Source organism: Octopus bimaculoides, chromosome 3, assembly GCF_001194135.2.
Source record: "Octopus bimaculoides isolate UCB-OBI-ISO-001 chromosome 3, ASM119413v2, whole genome shotgun sequence".
NCBI lineage: Eukaryota > Metazoa > Mollusca > Cephalopoda > Octopoda > Octopodidae > Octopus > Octopus bimaculoides.
The window spans coordinates 145,298,740-145,323,941 of NC_068983.1; the positions used below are offsets into that span (position 1 = coordinate 145,298,740).

At 33.8% G+C, this 25,202-nt stretch overlaps 1 protein-coding gene across 3 annotated transcripts in view; it reads right to left on the minus strand.

Moving 5' to 3' along the window:
* Positions 1-316: 316 nt before the first annotated feature.
* LOC106874167 (serine incorporator 1) overlaps positions 317-25,202 on the minus strand; it is a 47,992-nt gene continuing 23,106 nt past the window's right edge. The window contains exons 6-13 of one of the 3 annotated variants that reach the window (XM_014921797.2): positions 25,052-25,128; positions 23,075-23,171; positions 20,077-20,163; positions 18,140-18,263; positions 17,352-17,425; positions 8,342-8,368; positions 2,246-2,399; positions 317-456 (exon numbers count right to left, since the gene is read on the minus strand). In XM_014921797.2, coding sequence (XP_014777283.1) covers positions 318-456; positions 2,246-2,399; positions 8,342-8,368; positions 17,352-17,425; positions 18,140-18,263; positions 20,077-20,163; positions 23,075-23,171; positions 25,052-25,128 — 779 coding nt within the window. In that variant the 3' untranslated portion in view covers position 317. Of the gene's footprint in view, positions 457-2,245; positions 2,400-8,341; positions 8,369-8,665; positions 8,696-17,351; positions 17,426-18,139; positions 18,264-20,076; positions 20,164-23,074; positions 23,172-25,051; positions 25,129-25,202 lie in introns of all 3 variants that reach the window. The other 2 variants (XM_014921796.2, XM_014921798.2) reach the window with 2 other exon arrangements.

Below are 25,202 nucleotides of genomic sequence, written 5' to 3' on the forward strand. Positions count from 1 at the left end.
TATATACAAACTTATGTATGCATATATATATATTATATATATATAATATATATATATATATATATATATATATACAAACTTATGTATGCATATATATATGTACACTTACACAACCATACATAAATGCACTCACACACACACACACACAAACAACTTTTCACTCATCCATTCACGTATATATAATCTACGAAAATATATGAAGAGCATTAGTTGTCAAGAAAGTCATGCTACAGATTATTAAGAAGTCTTTCTGAAGCATTGGTCAAGAAACAACATTGTTGTACCAACCGATACCTCACTTTGAGTATTTTTTCCCTTTAAGTAAAATCTCTGTTTCTCAGTATAATTGGTGCAACCAAGGTCCACACATATAAAGCCAGAGCAAGCCAACAGGAGATCATTTTCACCCACATTGATGCAAAGTTGGAATTTAATGTTTTCAAATCTGAGCTTGGTCTACAAATAGAAACAAAACAAACAGAGGAAAATTATAACAGCATCTATATTTTTAAGAACATGAAAATGAAAACTGACAATGAAACACTTCTTTCCTTTTATTTGGTCTGGGATGCATATAGTTACTATATGTAATTGTATTATGTAACATAACAGAGCTACAGAATACAACCACAAAAATTATATAATATGGATGAACACACACACACACACACACACACACACACACACACATCATCATCATTTGACATTGGTTGTCCATGCCAGCATGGGTTTGACCAGGGCTGGCAGGCTTCACCAGTCTAATTTGGCATGGTTTCTACAGTGAGTTTCCCGTTCTAAAGCCAGCCACTCTGAGAGTGTAATGGGTGCTTTTACATGCCACCAGTGTCTTCTATGACTGTGGTTCTGCTCAGCCTGGTGGGTCTTCTTCTCAAGCAAGACATAAGGCCAAAGGTCTCGTTCATTGCCTCCATGAAGCCGAACATGAGTCACTTTGCCTCTGTGAGGCCTAAAGCTCAAAAGGTGCATTTTATGTGCTACTGGCATGGGTATCAGTAACGTGACACCAGCAATGACTAAGATTTTACGTGGTTTGATGGGTCCTCTCAAGCACAACACATCGCCAAAGGTTTTAGTCACTAGTCATTGTTTCCATGAGGCCAAAAGTTCAAAGATCATGCTTCACCACTTCAACCCATATCTTCCTGGGGCTACCTCTACTACAGGTTCCCTCCACAGTCAGAGATCGGCATTTCTTTACACAGCCATCCATACACATCACATGACCATACCAGCACAGTTGTCTCTCTTGCATACCACATCTGATGCCTCTTACACCTAACTTTTCTCTCAAGATGCTTACACTCTGAAGAACATGCACATTAACATTGCACATCTAGCAAAGCATACTGGCTTCATTTCTTTCAAGTCTATGCATGTCCTCAGCTATCACAGCCCACGTTTCACTGCCATGTAGCACAGCTGTTCACACACAGGAATCATACAATCTGCCTTTCACTCAGTGAGAGAGGCCCTTTGTTGCCAAGAGAAGTAGGAGCTCTCTGAACTTTGCCCAGCATATTCTTATTCTCAGTCTCGGAGCATCCACCTCTACTACTGACTTGGTCACCTAGATAACGGAAGCTATCTAGTTATATTATGCTATACCATATTCTTTTTACTGTTTCTAGAGTGGTTGTTAGTAAATGCATACAAATACATCAGTAAGAAGGTAAGTGTATGGTCTGCCAATAAAGCCATTTGTAAGATGATAACAAGGCAGTACAATCAATAACAAATAAAACTTTAGTCTTCATACACACACAAATAAACACACAAACATATAATATATATATGACATGTAAAAGGCATCCTTGCCAGTGACATGTAAATGACACCTGTACTGGTGACACATAAATGGCACCCATGTTAGAGTTGTTATTACCTTTTCACTTTTATTCCTCCCCTGATGTTGTACAGCAGGGAATGTTTTTAATGATTTGGATATTTACAAATATATTGGATTGAATGCTCTTCCTTTTGCTAAACACTCAGCCAAAATACAGGTGGCCTTATGAAGTAAAGAGCATCTATCTAGATTACATAATAATAAGTAAAGAGCATCTATCTAGCTAACATAATAATAAGAAAGAAGAAGCAAAGTGGCTGCAGTAAGGTTTTGAACTGGCAACCAATGTAATCGGTTGTCAATCTGGAATGTTTAAACAGTGGTGGCAGATGTGTTTCTAATTAATTAATTAATGAAATTATTAAAAAGCATACTAACCTAAACCAGTTGGTGAGAGTCATCATGACATAGAGAGAGGCTAGGCAGAACATGAAGTGAAAGAAAGAGTAGCTGTAAGCAACCTCTTCATCCTCGTTGTCCCAGACATTCTGTCCACTTTTTCCAGTTTCACCATCTTCAGATTTAGTGGAACCTAAAGGAAACAAAAGATAAATTGTTAAAAACATGACAGAAAAGAAAAACAGCTGATAGCACCTGGTTATTGCCTTGGTACAAAATGAAACAAAAAAAAAGTCATTATCAATTTGCATTACGTTGACATTAAAAAACAAATTATCCACTTCCTTATTAGATTCAGATTACAACTGAGACTGTTTACATTTTACAAATTGTTGCCATTTCAACCAAACACTGCAACATTTCAATTTTTCGGACCACAAAATACCAATCTGCAACATAATTGCATTTTTAAGAGTTTTATTTTTTTTATTTTTGTAGCAGATACGTTTTATTTTATTTTAAGTTTTGTAAATTCCATCTCCCACTAACAAAAAAAAAAGGTAATATTTAATAAACAAAAGTTTCAAATTTTACACAGTGTAATTTAATGTCCCATTGGTTGACTGGTGACAACAAATTCCTAATAAGGCTTATTCAGAAATACAATAGCTACAAACGTTATTCTTAGGTAAAAGAAAGAATTTAAATCTATTCAAAGAATTAGGTTATTTCGCAAGCGATTTAGAAACTCCATTATCTTTTAAAATTTATTTCTTCAAAATTACAGAATTACAATGTTCATTCATAGTTGATTTGCGAAATCAATACCTCTCTGTGATTAAACAAGTACGAAATAATAAAATTTCAAAATAGTAACACTGGGCTCAATGTTATTAATGGCAACTCAATAGTAACATTGAGTCCAAGGGAAATGGTTGTAGTGATAATTATAACTTTTTATTTGTATTTTTAAATCTAAAAACAAAAAATATAAAAAAAGAAACTAGTAAAAAGAAAACCTGGGAGCAGTGCAGTTTATAGAAAAGTTTAAACGTGTAGTAAGGGGTGTGTAAAAAGAATAATTATATATATATATAAAAGCAGCAATAATGCAGCTTTGTGAAATGGGGAATAAATTAAATGAAGTAACTAGAATCAAATCATGCAGATATTAAGTGCCAATTCAAATCAAAGTAGTTAATTAAAGCTTTGCATAATTAGATTAATAAACTAATTTTGCAAAATTATACATTTAAAAATTTATAATCTATTATTCACTTCACAAAAAGACATTTTTATCATGTATAATCTTATTAGTGAAGTACAGACTACATACTAATCATGAACTGCTAGAGTTCTTTAGTTTCATAGAAATAACAGCAAATCTCTATCATAAAAGGAAGGCCATGTCGAATAATGTGTAAGATAAACTGTTAGAAAAGATTAATCAATTAGAATGCGCTTAATCATAGGTCTACTCAATTAGTGCTGGCCCTAAACAATAACTGATATTTACTTCTACTATATGGGTAACTGTTTAATTTACTCTAATTACATATGTAAAAATCTTTACGAAGCATTACTTAATATCTTGATAATCATTATCATTTAATATCTATGTTCTATATAATATCTATGAAAACATTGCAGACTGTAATTCAATATAATATGCTTTGTTTCCATTTATATAATGTGCATACTTATAAGAATATATTACTATTTTATAGCAGAGTAAAAGCTTAAGAGCTTGAGTAGGGATTATAAGTTTTTTTGGATCTATTTTAAAACGGGGGCCACATTTTTCATTAATGTTTTACGTAGTGTTTTTGGTACGGAAAGACTTTCAAACTTCGTATACTTATCTATTTTGTGTTATAGAACAGAAATATATTTTTGTATTCGAATTTATTTCATGTAAAAAATTGTCTTATTTCGATAATTTCAACCAATCACTGACAAGTATTCAGTTGTTTACATTTACTCCTTTGGCTGATTAAGAGAGGTAAAGCGTATTTAATCTCCAAACCTTCGTTTTATTGCTTTTTTCATTTTAAACTTGCTTTAACCCTAACCCTAGGGTTAAGGTTAGGGTTAGGGTTAATTGTTTCAGAATCATTTGTTTATGTAGTCGGCACTTAATGTATATCGGCTGAATGGACGTCAGTGATTGGTTGAAATTACAGAAATACGACAACTTTAACATGGAATAACTTATGGATTTCTTTTTTTTTTAAGAAGACTAAGAGAAAAAGATGTTTTATATGACACATTCTACCAGTGTTCCAAGTTTCAAAGTGTTTCGTTAATGAAAAATGTGGTCCCCGTTTTAAAAAGGATCCGTTTTTTTTTTTTTATTAGTTTCTACACTTAACCAACCACCCAACTTAACACCACTGTCTGGCTCTTTGTAAACCTTAGCAAATTCATTGTTGCAAGGTGAGCATCAACTACATCATCTTCATCAGTCTGCGAGGCCCTACAAAGGATAAGGACTCTGTTGCACCTCACTTGACTTATAAAAAATAATGTATAACATCCTATTTACAAAGTAATTCTAAGGATGAGTGTTTGCAGGCAATAAACCAAATTAACTAGGTTTTTTTTTTTTTATAAAAATGTATATATTTGTTTCTGTATAATAAAACAGAAAGTTTTGGTGTATTTCTTTGACAAGGTACAAAGTCTATATTTACAATGATTTAGATAACATTGATTGCATTTAACCCTGTATATTACTGGTACTTATTTCCTTGTTTAAGAAGGGGTGGATGGCTACACAGTGATGTGCTCCAGCATGTCTGCCAATCACTTCTCAGATAAATCTAAAATGTTAAAATATATCTAAAGAGATCAGTATCAATGTTACCTATATAGAAATGATTATTCTCACATTGATATTGCTCATGTCAGCTGGAGTAATGTGAATGCCATTGGTAGAAACTAATAATACATATCCACAATACACAACAGAAATAACATAGAAAACTGTTAGCAGATTTATGATCAAAGATGTTCGGTTATGACCAACTTAACTTTTTCTCAAACAAAGTGTATTTAAGATTATATTATCCAATATGTACTTCCAATTTTTAAAACAGTAAGATGTGATTTGAGGAAAATTTCATTTATTTCTATGAGCTCATTTTGTAACAGTTTAAAAGTTCTAGTGAAGCCACTAATCTATAATATCAAAAACAATCAGAACTCTAATATGTAAAAACTAAGGAAGTTTTTTGCCAATATCAAATTCTATAAAAATAAAAAAAATTTTCAACATAAAAGTGTAATATAATAATAAATAAAAAAAAGAAACCAGAAAAAGTATTCATTGAAATAAAATACACTTTTTTTTTTCTCAAAATGACCCATTGCCTCAGATTGAGGCAAGAGAAATCTGAACTAGAATTTAAAAATGAAAACATATCTTACTTTATTACATATAAATCAAGAATAATTGAATTTTGAAAACATTTAGAGCATATTGATATAAAACTATTTCAATATCAACAGACAAGCACATCAGTTGTCAGCATTAATTGCTAATGATGTGGAGAACAACAGTGATCTTAAACAACATAGAGCATAATAGCTTGGCAAAATCATGTTGGCCATTTAAAGAAACATTACATATATTTCTTCATCTTAAACTTTTACAAGCCAAATAAATGCAACAGCAAAAAAAGACTACATTTCTTCAATTATACAATAATATTGTATATATATATATATTATCATACATTCAAAAGAGAAACATTTATTGTATGAAAAATAATTATGATCCTGGATCTCTAAGCTAAAAAATTCAGTCTCACTGAATAATGTCTCATGCAAAAATTATGTACAAATATTAAATCAATTTTACTTTAAACTAATTAATAGGTATATTGCTACAAACACAAATTGAACAACTTAATAAACATAAAATTTCCATCTTACAACCACCACCTTAACTTCTGCTTAGTGAAATAACAGTAAACAGGATTCAAAAACAATTGCAGTTTTACGTCTAAGATTTCATCCCAAGTTATTCATAAACTATTATTATTGCCCCTCGGTTTCAACATCATATATTATTAAGTACAATTCAGCACATACAGGAAACAGTTTGGCACATTATTTATTCAGGATGTTATAAACAATTCTGAGATACATATTTTTAATAGTAAATGTTCTAAAAGCTAAGCCCTAATTTTCTAATTTTAAGAAAAACGTTTGTTTTTTTTTTTTTGTTTTTTTAATAAAACCTGGAATTACTGAATTTTCATATATAATAAATATCAAATATTAGTTTTTTTTTAAAAAAATTTTTTCAGTAAGTAATTTTAATGAAATGACCAAGCAGTGACTAAAATAACTGTACTGCCACCGCAATTCTGTTTTGTCTAAGTCTAATGCTAATTTTACTCAAAGGGAAACAACTCTTCACATAATAAACTCTTGGCATACGACAACGAAAAATGTTTTTTCTTCTCTAAGGTAACTAGCTTGCAGACGTTAGAAACTAGTCAAAACATTTGTTAATATGCAGGTGATATGTGAAAGCATTAGACAATAATTGGATATATGGGTTGGAGGTAGGGCACATGCATTTCAATGCTGCTGTTAGAATAAGCTCGTACATTTTGGGGTACTGATCACAATGATCTGAAGGGTCAGAAGGTCAAATGGGCTGAGTGATACAAGTGTAAGACTGAACGACAACAATAATAACATCTAACATAAGTAAATGGCCACACATTTTAGGTAGGGTAGGGTAGAGTTAAATAAACTGATTCCCAGTACTTGAGTAGTACTTTATTGACTCCAGAAGTTAAAAAACAGATAAAGTCAAACTCAATAACATTTGAATTAGTGATGTAAATGGATGTAACTATCACAAACCATTTCCTTTGGCACTCTACCAAACCATCCTACCAAGAATACATAAAGTTGTCAAACACAATTCTTACAGGGAGGGTCTTTTTTCACTATGTTCTATGTAATGACAAGCTCATTGTTTTCTAAATAATTTTCTGGCTTAACAACAAACCTACTAGTACCTAAAAAAGAACATACTTTTTAAAGTTCATGTCTGTCTCAACTATACAAGAAGCCTAAATGAAATAGAATGTCTTTAATCAGGAAGCCCAACAGGTTCAGTTTGCCAGAAGCTTCTCATTCTACGAACATTGCACACAGTCTATTTCTACAGCTACAGAAGTATTTATATTGAAGCTGTCTCTCTATTGCTCAAAATGTTACTACATAGCACCCACATTTCTTAAAAGCTTTAAAGATGTTTTAAGCTCTTGATTTAGAGAAAAAAAAATGGCCAGTTAGGAATGCTACAATTCCTCACAAATCTCAGAACCAAAATATAACTGATTAGGGCTACACATTATAATCAAGATCTTATCCTGGGCCCTTCAACATCCTTGAAGCTGTACAGTAACACTTCAGACTTTATTTTATTTTGAGAACTAGCAGAATCCATCCATCTCCAAGTCTAAGCAAACAGTGAATTTCTTCTAGAAAACAGAACGATTGATGGACAGAAAGTGATAAGAGAAGAACCAACCACAATACAGGACTAGTACTCTGTCAGCCCTAAAAGGATAAAGGACAAAGTTGACCTCAGAGCATAGAGAGTCGAAAGGATTACTGCAAAGTAATCTCCTCAATGCACTAATGATTCTGACAATTGGTTGCATTGTCACTAACAATAATTAATAGTAGAGAGAGAGAGAAAAAAAACAGTTAAAATAAAAGAAATTACGAAGGTATTTTACACAGCTCAATTTAGTTGCTAAAACTGATATTTCCCAGATCTGCCTACAGCAGAACCAAACTGGCAAGAAACTTAAACTTTAGTTCATTCAACTGTTGTCATACACTTTATCAGGGTCTTCATTAAATACTTTGTTATTTAGGTGAAACATCTAAAACTATTTTATTTTAATAAATATAATTTCTTGGCAAAATACAAATTTGTCTTGTGATCTATTGTAATTATTTATTCAAGATCTAAGTTTGAGAAAACCACCCACAACTTTATCTATTATTCCTTATCAAACCACAGTCATACACTTGACACCACTCAGTGGCCAATATGACCAACTGTATATCAGATGCTGTCATCAAGTACATGACCATTACCTCCATAAAAAGAATCTCCAAGTTTTTCTGTAAATATTAAGAACACCAGAATATGAAGCATATTAAGATGATATAGATAGAAGATTAAAAGAAAGAAAAACAAAACAAAACAAACAGAACTAAAACAATAAATGAAATGAAAGGAGGAAAAACTGTGTTAGTGTCAATAATAAAACGAAAACAGAAAAAAAAAAAAATAAAGACAGCAGTTGATGAGTACAACATGATATCCATTTTGATATAATATCACAAATACAAGAGCAACAATCGAACTGTTGTAAGAACTGTGCAAGCAAAAAGCAATAAGAAGTGCAGCTGACATACCAGTGTCATTTAGAAGTATGGCCTCTGTGGCTACAAGGGCAGCAGGTAAGAAAGAGAAATCTCACAGTTAAACATCCAGACAATAAAGGACAGATTGTTGTGCATTGTGCCAATGCACATCAAACTCTCCAGGCATCACCAATCATATTAGATCTAGCATTGTCCTGGGGACATTGGGGGCACACACACATATACATACATACATATATATACACATACATATGTATACATATCTATACACATACATTCATGTATACATATCTATACACATACATTCATATGTACACAAATGTACATACATATACATGTGTGTACATATACACACATACTTATATACACACACATACATACATAAATATACGTGTATAATAGATGTATATATACATATATATACACGTGTATAATATATATAATATATGTGTATAATACATACACGTGTGTGTGTGTGTGTGTGTGTGTGTGTGTGTGTGTGTGTGTGTGTGTATAGCCACAGGTGAATCCTAGTATTACATATGTATATGATAGCATTGCTATCAGAACTAATCAAAGATGTAGCACTGCACAGATATAGCTCTTAGTTTGCTCCCTGTAATATTTTGAAATCATGTCAATATACTCAGTATATAACTCAGGACAATGCTAGAATTTGTTTTACAATAATAATAATAATAATAATTATTAATAAAATAATAATAATAATGACCAATCTCTGACAAGCTTTCTGCAAAGTAATATAAATGATTAGTATCATGTCAGATATAATGTTAACAGTCATCAAACGCTTACCTGAAGATATGTGTAAATGTGTTATGCTTTAGAATCAGATCTTCATTTTTAGTTTCATTACTGACATTTTCTACTGAATATTTTAATTAATTATAATTAGCAAGCTAATGAAATTCTAATTTAGTGGTAACTTCTACAGGTGTTTCTTACATGAGTGGCATATATAATGTAGGCTAAAAGTCTGATAATGAATACATGCCCACTACACTGGGAGACATGCAACATCCAAATAGGGAAGTTATATGTGTTTGGTTTATTAAATATATTTCTACACCTTTACAAACAAGTTCAGTAGAGTTAAGATGTTGTGTGTAATTATATAACTAAATGTTATTAAGATACTAGAAATAAAGTAGAAATACATAAACTGAAAGCTAGAATTGAGAAACTGAAGAATCAAGAGGTGATGATGAGGGAGGTCACATGAAAAAATGTAAAATGATGAGTCGGCAAAGCAACTGATTTTGAAAGTATATGAAATTTCTCAGACAAATGAAATGTATAAATACTATTTTGTGTGAGGTGTGTAGTGGAGGGCAAAAGAGATTCTTAACTTATGCTGCAAAAATCTCTCAGAAAACCATACTGGTGACATGATGAAATGTATCCAGTCCATATGATAAAGTGGTTGATGCTAGGAGGGCTATTAAGCTTTAACAAAACCAAATAAACATAACAGCAAAGATTGGCACTTTCCTCTGTTGGTGGTGCATTTGCCAGATGATGAAGAAGCATAACAAGAAGCAAAAGTAGTAAGAAAAATGAGTGTGTCGGAGACAACCCTAACAATGTCAGCCCCATCCACAACAATGACAAGAAGTAAAATATTGAGTAACCTGTCCAACTCATCTCAGAATGGATAAGTTAAAAATAAATGCAAACCGGTGATAATAATTATCTATAGACATGAAAAGTGAGCTTTGGGGAAATATACCAAAAAGGTTCATGGCATGAATTTAAATTATTTAGATAAGCGGGTAGTGATGTACTGAATGATATACAAACAATAAAAATTCTTAATGAATTGAGATATGCTTTGCAGCAGGAAAAACATACACCTAGTGGTAATTGTTAGCAATTTCAAAAATATTACAAAACTAATTTCACAAAAAATTTCATTTATTATTCTTAGAAGGAGAAAGCTCAACTCTGTTAGTAAAGACTTCAACCATATTAATCTTATCATCTCCAAGAGGTTGCAATGGTCATGAATACTTCACCTTACTCCTAACAAAGCCATATAAAATAAATTAAAGCAGTCTTGGGAGGCAGAGTCTTTTCTACTAATTGGAAAAAAAACAAGTGGAGATGTTACAGCATTAATATTGATAGGGACTAAACTCGTGGTCAATGCAGAAACTGGGGATAGACAAGTGGTTGGTAAGAGTTGTACAGAGATGTTGTCAGTAAGGTGAGGGTTGGCAATGAAGTAGGGCTTCACCAAGGATGAGTCCTCATCCCCCTCTTATTCATTATAGTCCTCCAGGCAATAACAAAGGAATTTAAGACAGGCTGCCTCTGGGAGCTCCTCTATGTGGATGACCTTGCTCTAATAGCTGAGTCACTGCCAGAACTAGAGACAAAGTCTAGGCTGTGGAAGCAAAGTCTAGAATCGAGGGGCCTTAGGGTTAACCTAGCAAAAACCAAAGTCTTAGTAAGTAGGAAGACTGACAAATCACAAATCCCCTCAGGTAGATGACTCTGCTTGATCTGTAGAAAAGGCATGGGTAGACACTCCATACAATGTACCCAGTGTAAACTCTGCACACATAAAAGGTGCAGCAATATCAAAGGAAGGTTAACCAGGAAGATAGTTTTGTGAGTGGCAGATGCACAGGGGCAATAAACACTGAGAATGTACAGCAAACAGATTCCATCAAATGCCAGGGGGAAAAACTAGAAGCAGTTAATAGCTTCCACTACCTAGGTGAAAGAGTCTGTAGTGGGGTGATTGCTCTGAGAGTGTAGTGGCCAGAATAAGAACAGTCTGGGCAAAGTTCAGAGAGCTCCTACCTCTACTGGCAACTAAGGGCCTCTCAACTAAGGTGGTGAAGCATGACCTTCGAACATTGGGCCTCACAGAGGCAATGACAGAAGACTGAGACCTTTGGAGATATGCTGTGATTGAGAAGACCCAGCAAATAAAGTGAGATTGCAGCCATGGCTGATACCAGTGTTGCCCATTTAAGTCCTGCCCATTTAAGAGTACCCTTGAGAAGATCTGTTGAGTCAAATAAAACCAAAATCGTAGCTGTGGCCAGTGCCCCCTAACCGACTCTCATGCCAGTTTTGTTAAGGTTTTTACAGTTAGTGCCCTTCCAAATACCAACCACATTACAGTGTGGACTAGATGCTTTTTATGTGGCACCAGGACTGGCAGGGTCACCAAATAACTTGCAAGACAAACAAGACAAAGATCCTTTGAGAAGAGAGGGGGAATTGGAGGAGACGATCTTCCAGCTGATGAAAGGTTAGAGTGTGACAAAGAGACAAAAATGAAACAGGGGTCTCGCTGTAGAGGAGATACATGGTTACCTGGTCAAAGAGAGAGAGAGGAGACATCTCTACATTGGAGGTTATCCATAAGATTTAGAAAAGTAAAATGAATTTTCTACTTACAAAAGCCCTTTCATGTTGCTTATCAGAGAATGATCATTAACTGATGCAGTAAAAATCCATATTGATAGAACCACTGATATAATTAATGAACAACAGTTTAATATGAAAGACAACAAGAAATGGATATTTGTACTACCTGAACATAAGTGAACAGATTTTTGAGATATTAATAAATGAAAGAGGTAGGATCAGTGCCCATGGATTTTTGTTGGCCCTCCCTGACTATTGAAATCAATGGTATTCACTTACAACTTTTGTAGGTCAACATCTGCAGGAGAAAAGTGGACCAGGGGTGGAGGGCAGAGGTCCACAGTTTAGTGATATAATGCTTAAGCAAGTATTTAACATAAGATCTTCAAGGCATTGAGGCATATTAGGGACAACAAGAGATGATGGATGCATCAGGTAGGGTTTTCATGGCTGTAGTATTAGTATAAGCTTAGATTAACGAGAGAGGTTATTGTAGCCATAGTAGAAAATGCAGAGAGAAAAGATAGTGTATTTGTGAGAAAGCTATTGTAGAGCATTACTGATTTTGCCAACCTGCAAAATGGTGTTCTTTCAGATGCAATTTAGGATGGATATTTGAATATTTGGTAGCAGTTACAGACAAGATATATGCAAATATTCTTATGCAGGTTGTATCTAACATTTACAGTACAACTGATCAGAGTTGAAAAAGAAATCTAGTCTTCAATATACAGAGTTCCATTACATTTTGTGAATTCATCACAAAAATTGACTGAGATTGTGAGGTCTAGCAGTTATAAAAATTGAGGGATTTAGCTTTAGCTGTGTGTTGAAATATGAGGAAAATGTGACAGAAATTTGGTGCTGTTGATGGGAGTATGTATGTCATGGCATCACTGATAAATGTTTTCAAGTGCTTTGCCCATGACAACTGTGCTGATTGACAAATGAAAGGTAGGTCTTCGACTTAACTGAGTGAGGTGCCAGAGTTGGTAGTTTAATAGAGTGAATAGCTGTTGAGACAAACACAGTGCAGCCAGAGGTCAAGTTTTAGATCCAGGCAAATAATTTAGAACTAAGACTATATGAAGGAAGTTTGATAAAGAAAAGAAATCTATCATGATAACAATTGAAACAGAAGTTTCCAAAGAAGGTTACTAAGATACCCAAAAACAAGTTCAATTCTCATATAACCAGAAAACTCCAGCAAATTAAAATTAATTGAAAGTAAGCGACCAATAACTCAAATTTGAAATGTTAATTTATAAAATTAGTAAAAATTTTAATAAATTATGTATTAAAACAAAAAAGTACATACAAAATTAAATCAAATCAAATCAAATACAGAAAATTAAATTATTGGTGCAGTAATGAGTGTTCAAACACAAAAGAAACAGAAAGATGTATAAGAAAGCATTATTCCTATAACTTCTAATTAGAAATGGAGATATATGCTGAATGATTTCATCATAAAAGCAGAAAAAATGCAACTAATTAGGCATGCAGTATTAACATAAATCAAAAATCTTGTATAAATTACTTTGAAAACAAAGACTAAATTTCAAATTTTCTAATTGAAATAAAACATTAACATTTGAAAAGATTTAAGTAACTTTAATGCTTTGTTTTATTCAAATGTTAGACAATCAAACACAAAATATCCAATTCTATTTTCCGACACTAGCTAGTACCAACATCATCCACCACCACTCTCTCTCCCCCTCTCTTACTAGTGATTCTTCATTAGTCATTCTTCAACAACTACACTGAAATCTATGCTTTGCTAATGAGGTTCTAATAAGACTGAATAAAGAACAGTTGTATAAATACTTACTGTAATAATTAAAATAATATTACTTATTGACCAGCATAATTTTTTTTTTTCTTCATCAAATAATTATTTCTCATTAAATCTTTAATACCCACTACATTAAATATGTTAACACTATCTTAAAACATTCAGTGACTATCATGAATTTAGATTACTAAGATTCTGTGAAGATATTCAAGCACCATTTTTTCTTTTTATTTTGCTTATGTTTGTTTTCTGCTGTTCCTATCTTTTTCCTTCCGAAAACCCATTACCTATTTAAACAAGAGAACTGTACACACGAAAATTTCAAAGACAATAATCCTATCAAATAAGTGCCTACACACAATAAATGCCTATATCCAATTTTCTATGATGGAAATTAAAAACAGAAAGGAATGAAAAAAAATTTAACAAAGAAAATTATCAATGCCAGGCCCGCCTAACTGGCTCCTGTGCTGGTGGCATGTAAAAAGCACCCACTACATGCTCAGAGTGGCCAGCACTAGGAAGGGCATTCAGCTGTAGAAACATTGCCAGATCAGAATGGAGCCTGGTGCATCCGCAGGCTCTCCAGGCCTCAGTCAAACCGTCCAACCCTAGCCAGCATGGAAAACAGACGTATGATGACGATGATAATAAAAATTGTATTTCTTTTTGTTTCTAGTTGGAGAAAAAAATAACCAACTTTTGAAAAATATATCAATATTATTCTTTCAAAAGAAACCTCTCCAAATTTCACCTCAAAATTACTACAAATACTCTATACACATTCTACCTCAAACAGGTATATACAATGACCTGTCTTTTAACCTACTCACAGCGAGCTATCTCTATATACACTAACCTGCATCTTTTTGCAGCACAGTACTGCAATCCCAGCAAAGAGTAATCCTGTCTTACTTAATTGTCCCACAATGAAGGGTACACCTCACTATTGTATGGTGCACAAGGCATTATATATTTGACAAATGTTTCATGGAGCTTAACTCATCACTAGGTATGACAGCAACGAAATGTCACATAGCAGTACCTGGTTAATATCTCAGTTTAAATAACCAAAAATACGAATGTGAGTGATGTATATTTCTTTTCCCATCTTACTTCCTCTGGTAGCATGCTCCACTGAGTAGTTATGCATAAGTGTTACACATTTTGATTTTTACTTTGAGCGGTACAGTGAATGTTGTCATTCGAAATAAAATTAAGGACTATGTTTCTTTCTTTCTTTCTGCAAAAGTCTACAGCAATTACTCACCTCCACCCTTGATTCAATATCATTAAATTAGAAATTATTCATTAATTTAAAAAACTTACAGACAGAAATAGACCACAATGCTAAGGAAAAGAGGGGAACATGATACTGAAACTTACATAGAAACATGTTATAAATGGGTGACCAAAATGCATGTTAGTACATGTATTTTGGTTACCCATTATGAATCATTGCATTTCTCACAGCAAGAGTAGAAGGGAGTGCCTGTAACTTGACACAGGACAAATATTGCACAGGACTTCATTCAAAGAGCCCAGTTTTTGGAAGTTTCTTTCACATCAGTGAAAGATACATCAATGCAATTCCACAGTTTTTGTCTATGAAAGTTCATTCATTAAAAGTATTCGTTTTTACCTAGTGTTACAGTAAAATATACTTGCTGTTCACAGAGCCACACTGTGGGATCAAATCCAGAGCCCCAGAGCTGGGAAGCAAGCTGTTGAACCATACAATCGTCATAAGTCCCCACTCACCCTTTTAATGGCTCATTCAGAGGAGGAAAGACAACACACCTAACACTTTCTCAATGTCTCAAAGACTGGTGAGAAAAAGATAAGAAGCCATCCTCCAGCTTGGCCTGAATCCGAACAATAGAGTAATTCTCTGCTGAAGGTGGTGATGTTAAACTAAGTGATGGATTAAATATCAGAATTTAATTACATCAATACTCTGCACAATCTAACCTCTCAGCATGATTCTATTCCGTAGATTTTTTTTACAGTTTGTTCATCATCCATCACATTCAATGAGAACTTCTATCAGTATCAAGTGAATCTAAATAATGTTTTGAATGCAGAGACTACTGCAAGCATGGAACATTCTTCAGTAGTGTAAATCAAGACGACTGGCACCACACAAGAATGTTAGTAACAGATTTCTGTTACCTTTGTTCTGCTGCTGCTAAATCTTTGTCAAGAAACGACAGTACAATATCAAGAATTTTATTCCTAACTATCAAGATTGACATCAAAAACTTACAACAAGATCTTCAAGAAGTCCGAAAAACATCTACTCAAATAGCGTCTCACCTTATGTCCGTACAAGCAGAGTTGTCTCCCTTGCAATCATTTCCGCCAATAACAGTAAAAGAGAACGACTAACTATTGTCACGAACCAAATGGAGAAAATATATACTTTCCCTATCAGATGGAAGTTATTACTATCAAATTCCGTTTGAGAAATAATCTTATGTTTTATCCAACTTTTCAAGTCATTAATTAGATCGAATCTGGAAATAAATAGGCATATAGATCTGCTAATGCAATTGATTACACTGGTCAACAAAATTAAATGTACTATACTCATTATGAATGCAAATCAACCTTTTTAGACTAATTTTTCATGCTGATTTCATATTTCACTCCATTTGTATGCAGCACGTATCAGTTTTCCAGTAGATACATGCAAATATTTACATATTTGTATATATGAAATCATTAACGTAATAAATAAGGACAAATAATTTTTAGAAAAGTAAACGAGTTTATTGAGTTGAAAATCATCTCTATCATTCTACAAAGAGTGAATACACAAAAAAAGTAATTAATGGAACAATATAATCTAAATAATGACAGAAAGTGGATGAGATGCTTCACTACTGCTTAGAGTTCACAAAATGTTGCCAAGAGAAAGAAGTTTCCTTTTCTTCACAGCAAAATAATTTATTTTACTTAACGATCTCTACATAATTTATTATTGGCCAATACTGAAAAATCATTAGTTTCTCTGGATTCTATAGTTTCACTAGTTACACAGAGTTAGGATAAAATCTCAGAAATAGTCACACAGTTTTAATAAGACCCCAATACTGTATTAATAAGACATCCCCCACTTGATACTAAGTATATACAGTTGAAATGACATCCCACTACAAACAACATAGCTGAAGATATGATAGATAAGAAAGAAGAACTAGTTACTATTTAAGTAATAGCTACATCTGGTTGTAATAAAAAAAAAAAACTACTGAGTTGAGCTCAAAAACCCAGCTTGAATCCTTGCTCAAAACCATTACATATCACTTAGGATTTATGTCTACAAGTCTAATCAAACTTTAAAGCTTAAATAAGTATAAACTCTGCAAAGGTGCCTGGAGAAAAAGGTTTTTGTGAAACTTCAAAATACTGCTGTAATTACAGAAGATTGTCATACATCTAACTAATACTTGGAATTTTAGTAATTAATTTTTATGAAATATTTATGCCAAATAAATGCATAAATCTTACCTGTATCCAACTGCAGAATAGTTCTCTCTGACATGGTAATCTTACCCATTTGACTGTTACTTGAAGTACGGATACTGAAAGACAAATTAAGATTACATTTTACCATCATAATAATCAATATCTGTAACTATTAATTCAATTTAAACCTAATATCAACTAAATAATCTCACAAAAATAAAGAAGCTTATTCCTCAATATTGCCATTAAAACTAATTACCTTTCCATCACCCTATTAAAACCAATTCATTTCCCATCACCCTATTTGCTTTTATTGTTCTTTTTATATTACATTATTTTGTTGTTATTTTACATCCATTTATCCATGTTAGCTTTTTCAAATTTAGATATTTGCATTGTACTACAAAGTAGTCATCATCATCATCATCATCATGAAGCAGACATACTTCTTTGACCAGAGATATCACAAAATGTGTACAATTAAAACAACTCTTGCTCATCACTAGTCAAGCATCTTACATTATCCCATTGGAACAGGAAATATTTCCAAGAACATTATATCACACATATTTCATTGTAAAGAACACAACTCATGATTTTAATGAAGACAGTATTTTAGGAAGCTAAACTTTAAATCTTCCTCAAATCTCTAAGACATCACTAAGGATTTATATTCAGCTATCACTGCATTCAGTTGGGACAGGTATCTGTTTATTCCAAGTGAAGCTGACAGGGTTATAAAAAAGTAAGGTATGTGAAACATATAGATGAAAATTTGCAGACAAAAAGAAACATGAAATAATGAGAGGAGAAAATTAAATAAATGTCACCTTGAATAGAGAACTGCAAAGAGCCACAGAAGCAAAGCAATAATACTCTGCCAATCGAATATACCTAGTTTGGCAAAGTCTCCTTGTTCATTGGGACATTTCTCTTGTGGATTGCAGGCACAATCTATAAAAGAAACAAATAAATATCCACGTCAATTTCAGCAACTATAAGTGATAAGATATCTAAGGGAGTTAAATCATTTTCGACGATCAAGTATATATTTCAAGGAATTTTTTCCCTTCCAAATGTATAAAATTACATTACAAATACGGAATGAAAACACGGGTTAAATAGTGCAAGTAGAAAAAAAAAATTACATATAAGTTAAATGTTTATATCTACAAAGAAGTTTTATTAAATGGTTATCTACTAGGTGTCATTATTTTATATCCTAAGGCTGGTAGAATTGTTAGAGCATTGGGAAAAAAAGCGCTGTGTAGTATTTCTTTCAATTCATAACCTTCTGAGTTCAAATTCCATCAAAGTTGACTTTACCTTTCAGGGTCAATAAGATAAATGCCTGTTGAACAATGGAGTCGATATAATTTACTATTCTCCCTCACCTAAAATTGTTGGCCTTGCGCCAAAATTTGAAACCATTATTCAAATATTCAGATTCTACAAGAATGACTTCAATAGCTGAACCTTTCAGGCAAGCAGACAAAGGACTGAGATATTTGGTACCCCACAACGGAAGTGTTAAGGCCAATCCTTCAAGTGGTGTAAAGCACTCGTGGTGGTGCCATGTAAAAGCGCCCATGCAGTGCCACGTAAACGACCCAGCACTCTCTGTAAAATGGTTGGCATTAGGAAGGGCATCCAGCTGTAGAAACCATGCCAAATCAGATTGGAGTTTGGTGCAGCTCCACAGCTTTGGTCACACCATCCAACCCATGCCAGCATGGACAACAGATGCTAAATGATGATGGGATAGTCACACTGCATCCCTGCCTGTCTCTCAGCTAAGAGACAATTGTATATGAAACATCAATGTTACTTTGTACATATTTCAATGATATATAACAGATTTGCCCAAACAAAGCTAACTGTGACTACAAAACAACTTCTAACTTGAATAAATTTGGAAAAAAAATTGGCCACAATTGAGTGAATCAACCTAGTATCTAAAAGTAGTCATTTCATAAATTCTAAAGCAATGAAAGGGAAAGTCAATATATTTAAAATTTAATTTGGAATGTTAAGGGCTAAAAAACCAAATATTCTACCATTTCTGCCACATTAACACCTTAGTAACAAGAAAGATAGTGAGAGCCTTTACATGGTTGCTCAGCCTGCTAGAAATAACAGCAAGTTTCTTTCAAATTGTACACTAGTACAACCAGCTATCACTCAAAAGTAAATTTAGCTTGGTATCATGTACCATAATTTTGCTAATTGCTTTAATTTTAATAACCATGAGCCATATTTTAAAAAACAGACATGTTAGACACTCCAAATACACTATATCTGGAGGGAAATAGATGGTCATAGCCACAATGTCTTTGGTTATATCTTACTTAATCCCTTCGCTCCCTGTGGAACATAGATCATTGACGATTTTTCTCCACTGTTCTCAACATTGTGCTGTTCAGTTTTGAATTGTCATCCATGCTTCTGTAACTGCTTTTTTTCTAGATAGGGGTGTTGGCCCTACACAAACTCATTTTTATTTCTGGGAAAAGGTGGCTCATATTAATCTGGCATCTAACCATTGACTTGTCCAGCAGGGAAGTCTGCAACATGAATTGGACCTGGTTCTTCAGGTTAAATCTAAAATAAACTAGACCTATATAAACAAACCACTAAAAGGTAACAACAATAATCAAAATTAATAAATCTGTCTATATTAGAGAAGTAAGACGACAAATTTGTGGGGAGCCAAAGCAGTTGGTTGAATGAGTAAATTATGAACAAGAAAACTGAAAGGTAAGTTTACCTGGATTGTTGGTCATGGCCGACCAAGTCAAATACATGGAGTAAAACGTGATGATTGATGCCTGAAGGAGACCAGATCTTGGTTGGACTGAAAATAATTGAGAAAGTATTAGCAATGCAGAATTTTAATGAAAGGTCTTTATCAAGCAAGACATATTATAACCAAATAGAAGCAAAGTGTAACATTTATAATCCTGTCTCTACTCATCACACACGAACTCTCTACCTGGACTCTACCTTTTTTCATTCTGGACTATTTATTCTGGACTTTTTTTTATTCTGAACTTTGCACTCTCCGGCTGCACCTCTCCTGCCCACGGATTACGCTGTACCTATCTACTGATATATATATATATATATATATATATATATATACACATACACACACATACACAGATTGCAACAAATGGCAAGATACTCCACTGGAATAGAGCCATCCAACCCATACAGTATGGAAAATTCAGATACAAAATGAAGATTATACTGCATGCACTAGTAGCAAGTACCCAGTATTACCTAGATTCATAAATTACATAATCAAGAAATACTTTAATCTCTCACCACCTGAAATCTAATCCCAATAAGATCTGTACAGTGTGTGAAGAAATATTTCACAAGAAACAATGTTGAAAAAGCAAATTGATCAAAAAAAAAAAAAACAGTTAAAATCAAGGAATTGAGATGATGAACAGGTGAAAATATTAAAAACATGAAATAATATCACAGTCATCATCATCATCACTAATATTTTGCATTTGTTTCATCTTATTGTATGGGTTGGGCAGTATATCAAAAATAAATACAAGCAGTTTCAAATGTAGAGCTGCATTTAAAATACTTAGATCAAGACAAACTATTTTAAATGTTTGGTGTCAAGATACATTCAAAAACAAAATTTCAGCTATGGATGTTCAACTGGTGGAAACAAGACACAGATGGATGTTATTTCATTTCTAAGATTAAATAAGTCTTTTTAATTCCATCAGAATTTTTCTTTTATACTTCTGTGTATCTATGAGAAACTATTTGAGTCATCAATTGATCCAAAAGCAGTCTGATTGATAATAGAATAGCACTGAATCTGACAAGATCCAACTTGAATAAAATTACAAAACTTCATATCTTCTATGTTCAGATTTAACTCAAATACTCTCTGGTTCATTTTATGCCTGTTATTCTGTGCTAGCATGGGTTATATGAATGTTATAGAAGCACTATTTTATAGGCAGATGCCCTTCCTGATGCTAATGTTTGTTTTTCCAGCATGGGATCTCTTATTCCATACAGCTTCAAAAGCACAAAGCAGGCTGGCAATCCATTACATAAGGAGAAATGCCAAGAGAACACCACACATACTCTCTTTTACTCTTTTACTTGTTTCAGTCATTTGACTGTGGCCATGCTGGAGCACTGCCTTTAGTCGAGCTAATCGACCCCAGGACTTATTCTTTGTAAGCCTAGTACTTATTCTATCGGTCTCTCTTTGCCGAACCACTAAGTGACGGGGACGTAAACACACCAGCATCAGTTGTCAAGCAATGCTGGGGGGGGGGGACACAAACACACACACACATATATATATATACGACGGGCTTCTTTCAGTTTCCGTCTACCAAATCCACTCACAAGGCTTTGGTCAGCCCGAGGCTATAGTAGAAGACACTTTCCAAAGGTGCCACGCAGTGGGACTGAACCCGGAACCATGTGGTCTTCAGCAAGCTACTTACCACACAGCCACTCCTGCACCATGTTGTGATTTTTTTTAATAAGTGAGTGACAAATATAAACAAACATACACACACAAAAGGCTACACAATAGAAGGCATGTACCACAAATAGGACAAGTGTTTTCCACCAGAGACTCAGGTGAGTGAAATAAAGTAAACAGAAACTGTGCGGAAGATCATCAGTTGGACTGAAGTATCTCATCATTCATCATTCATAATCTAAATGGTACCTGTAACTCAAAGAACCAGGTTTGTCACATACTGTGCTGTGTTGATGCTTCCTGAGGAGTAGAAACAATGTACAAATGTCTGAGGGATACTCAGCCACACACACACACACACACACACAATATTTCAATGAGTTGGCAGTTCAGAAGATCAAATAACTGAAATACTAACCATTGAAACTTGAATATACATATGCATATTGACGTATATATTTACCATGAGCATACCAGTTTTAAAATAGATACAGCATATACATGCATGTCATAAGAGGTACCTAATAGGGTTGGCAACATGAAGGGCATCCACTGACTCAGAAAACCCCTCCAACCCAGTGGGCATTAAATGATGATCAATATTTGAGTGTACGTGTGTGTAAAAAAGTATTCAACCATGAATTCTCCTAATTCATTTAGAATGTCCTCCCCATGTGTATGACAGACCACAGACACTTGGTAGCATCTACCAGTATATTAATTTTTTTTTTAAATTACATATTGCAATTCTTATCAATTCTCCTGCATATCAACTTCTTAGATTAGCTTCAATTATACACATATCTTGAAGTAGCAGCTCTTAAGTATCTTCTGCAACCTCAAACAGTAGCTCTCGACTATCTTTGTTTTATATTCTTCATATGATCCACTATCTGATTAAGTTGTCCCAATTTGTTTTTTTTTTTTTTTTTTTTTTTTTTGATATTCATTTTGTATCACAGCTGTGACACAATCTCAGCTGTGACACAAAACAAATTATCAACAAGAAAAAAACAAATCAGAGCAATTTAAAAGCACAACACAATTACTGGCATATAGAGCTGGATGAAGAGAATTCTAAACTGGGTACAATGAATACTGTTTTAATTTCATTAAAAGCAAAGACAAAGATCCCCATTATGAAACTGTTCGGTTATGTCTTGTTTTATAATGAAAAATGTAATAGTCCTTAGCTCCGCTTGAATTTTAATATGCGAGATAACTTGATTTTAACACAGATGATGATGATGATGATGATGACGACAAAGGTAAAAAAGATGAAGAGACCAACCTTCTTGTACTTTTGGTAAGACAGAAATAATGGACACAATAATGCAAAGAATCAAATTGAAGCTGATAAAGAATTTATGGGCAACACATTGTGAATCCTGGAGGGAGAAACAAAAAACACAAACATTATTTTACTAATAAAACCAAAAAGATAAAATGTAATAGTTCAGAGTATATCAACAGTAATACTTTTCCATATTTAAAAGAAAATGGTTAAGAAAACCTTTATGTCATAGTGTAACTTGATAGAAGCACTTCACGACTTAGTGAGCCGAGCCCCCAAAATGCTAATGAATTCCTTTTGAGTTACACTGCTTGTAAATTTAAGTTTACCCAACTGTTAAGATCATCATTTGTGTTTTTAGCTTTTAAACTGGTTCAAATTCAAGAGGATTTGTTTTCAAAATACTTTACATATACTTATTAATTAGAGAAAAGACAGTACACATGGACCCAGAAGAGAGTGTCAAACCAGAGAAACCATCCCCAAAATGGAACATACAAGACACAACTAGACATGGTCCCAACACAACTAAGAGGGTAGAATTTCCAAATATATGACTTGAATCATAATCCACACCATCATAAAAGTAATGATGACAATATAAGACAGATGTGCATGTGTGTGTATATAGCACAACCTTCGAACATTGGGCCTTACCAAGGCAATGACTAGTGACTGGGACCTTTGGAGATATGCTGTGCTTGAGAAGACCCAACAAGTGAGACCATAGCCCATGGCTTATACCAGTGGGTGTAACCAGCCCAGTTATGAATACCCCTCATTCATTGGACAATAAACCTTGCTTGTGATGACCTATTGAGGCAAGTGAAATCAAAATCAAAATTGCTGACATGGCCGATGACAGTACCGCCTGATTGGCAATCATGCGAGTGGAACGTTAAAAGCACATCTGAACATGGGGTGTAACCGGTCCACTTATGAGTACCCTTCATTCTATGGACAATGAACTTTGCTTGTAAAGACCTATTGAGGCTAGTGTAAACAAAATCACCATTCGAGCGTGATCGTTGCCAGCGTCGCTTTACTGGCACATGAAAAACGACATTCGAGCATGGTCGTTGCCAGTGCCGCTGAACTGGCTCCCATGCAGGTAGCACATAAAAATACCTTTGGAGCGTGGTCGTTGCCAGAACCCCCTGACTGGCCCTCGTGCCAGTGGCACATACAAGCACCTACTAGACTCTTGGAGTGGTTGGCGTTAGGAAGAGCATCCAGCTGTAGAAACATTGCCAGATCAAATTGAGCCTGGTGCAGCCTCTGGCTCACCAGTCCTCAGTCAAACTGTCCAACCCATGCCAGCATGGAAAGTGGACGTAAAACGATGATGATGACATAAACACACATCACTGCATCAACCAGACTATTGAGTGTCATTATCCACTACTGGTCACAATATGCTTCCTCACATTGTCATAGCTTTCAAATGGTATCACCCCACTGGCCTGGCAAGCAGGAACACTATATATATATATATATATATATATATAATATTACCTAAAAAGCTATAACTGATGGGTCAAATGTCTCATCCAAATTCACTTATCAAACTGAATAAAATGAAGACATCAAAGTTATACACAACAAAAAGTAAATTCAAATATTCTGGATCTATCTCAAAAATACCATTTCAGTCACAAAACAAACCGAGTTGTCCTCAGTAGGATTTGAACTCACAGTAATGAGAGTCAGAACAAATACCATAAGGCATTCTATCCACCACTCGAAAGATTCTGCCAATTCACTAACTAATTGACCAAATCATTATCAACTAATTAATTGAATCATTGTTGCACCATATCAACTAATTAACAGAATCATTATCAATCAATTAACTGAATCATTGCACAATATCAACTAATTAACTGAATTGTTAAAGTGAACTCATTTCACTAACTATAGATCAATTTGTGCTATTTTTCTTTTTATAAACTTCATATAAAATAATTTACTGACCGCAGCATAGAAGATGTAGAAGAGTACCACAGCCGCAAGGGAGAGTATGTAAAAGAGTGCAGTAAAGAACAACAATCCTGTAATAAAGAGAGAGGAAAACAATGAGATACAGTAAACAGAAAACATGAGATACAGTAAACAGAAAACATGA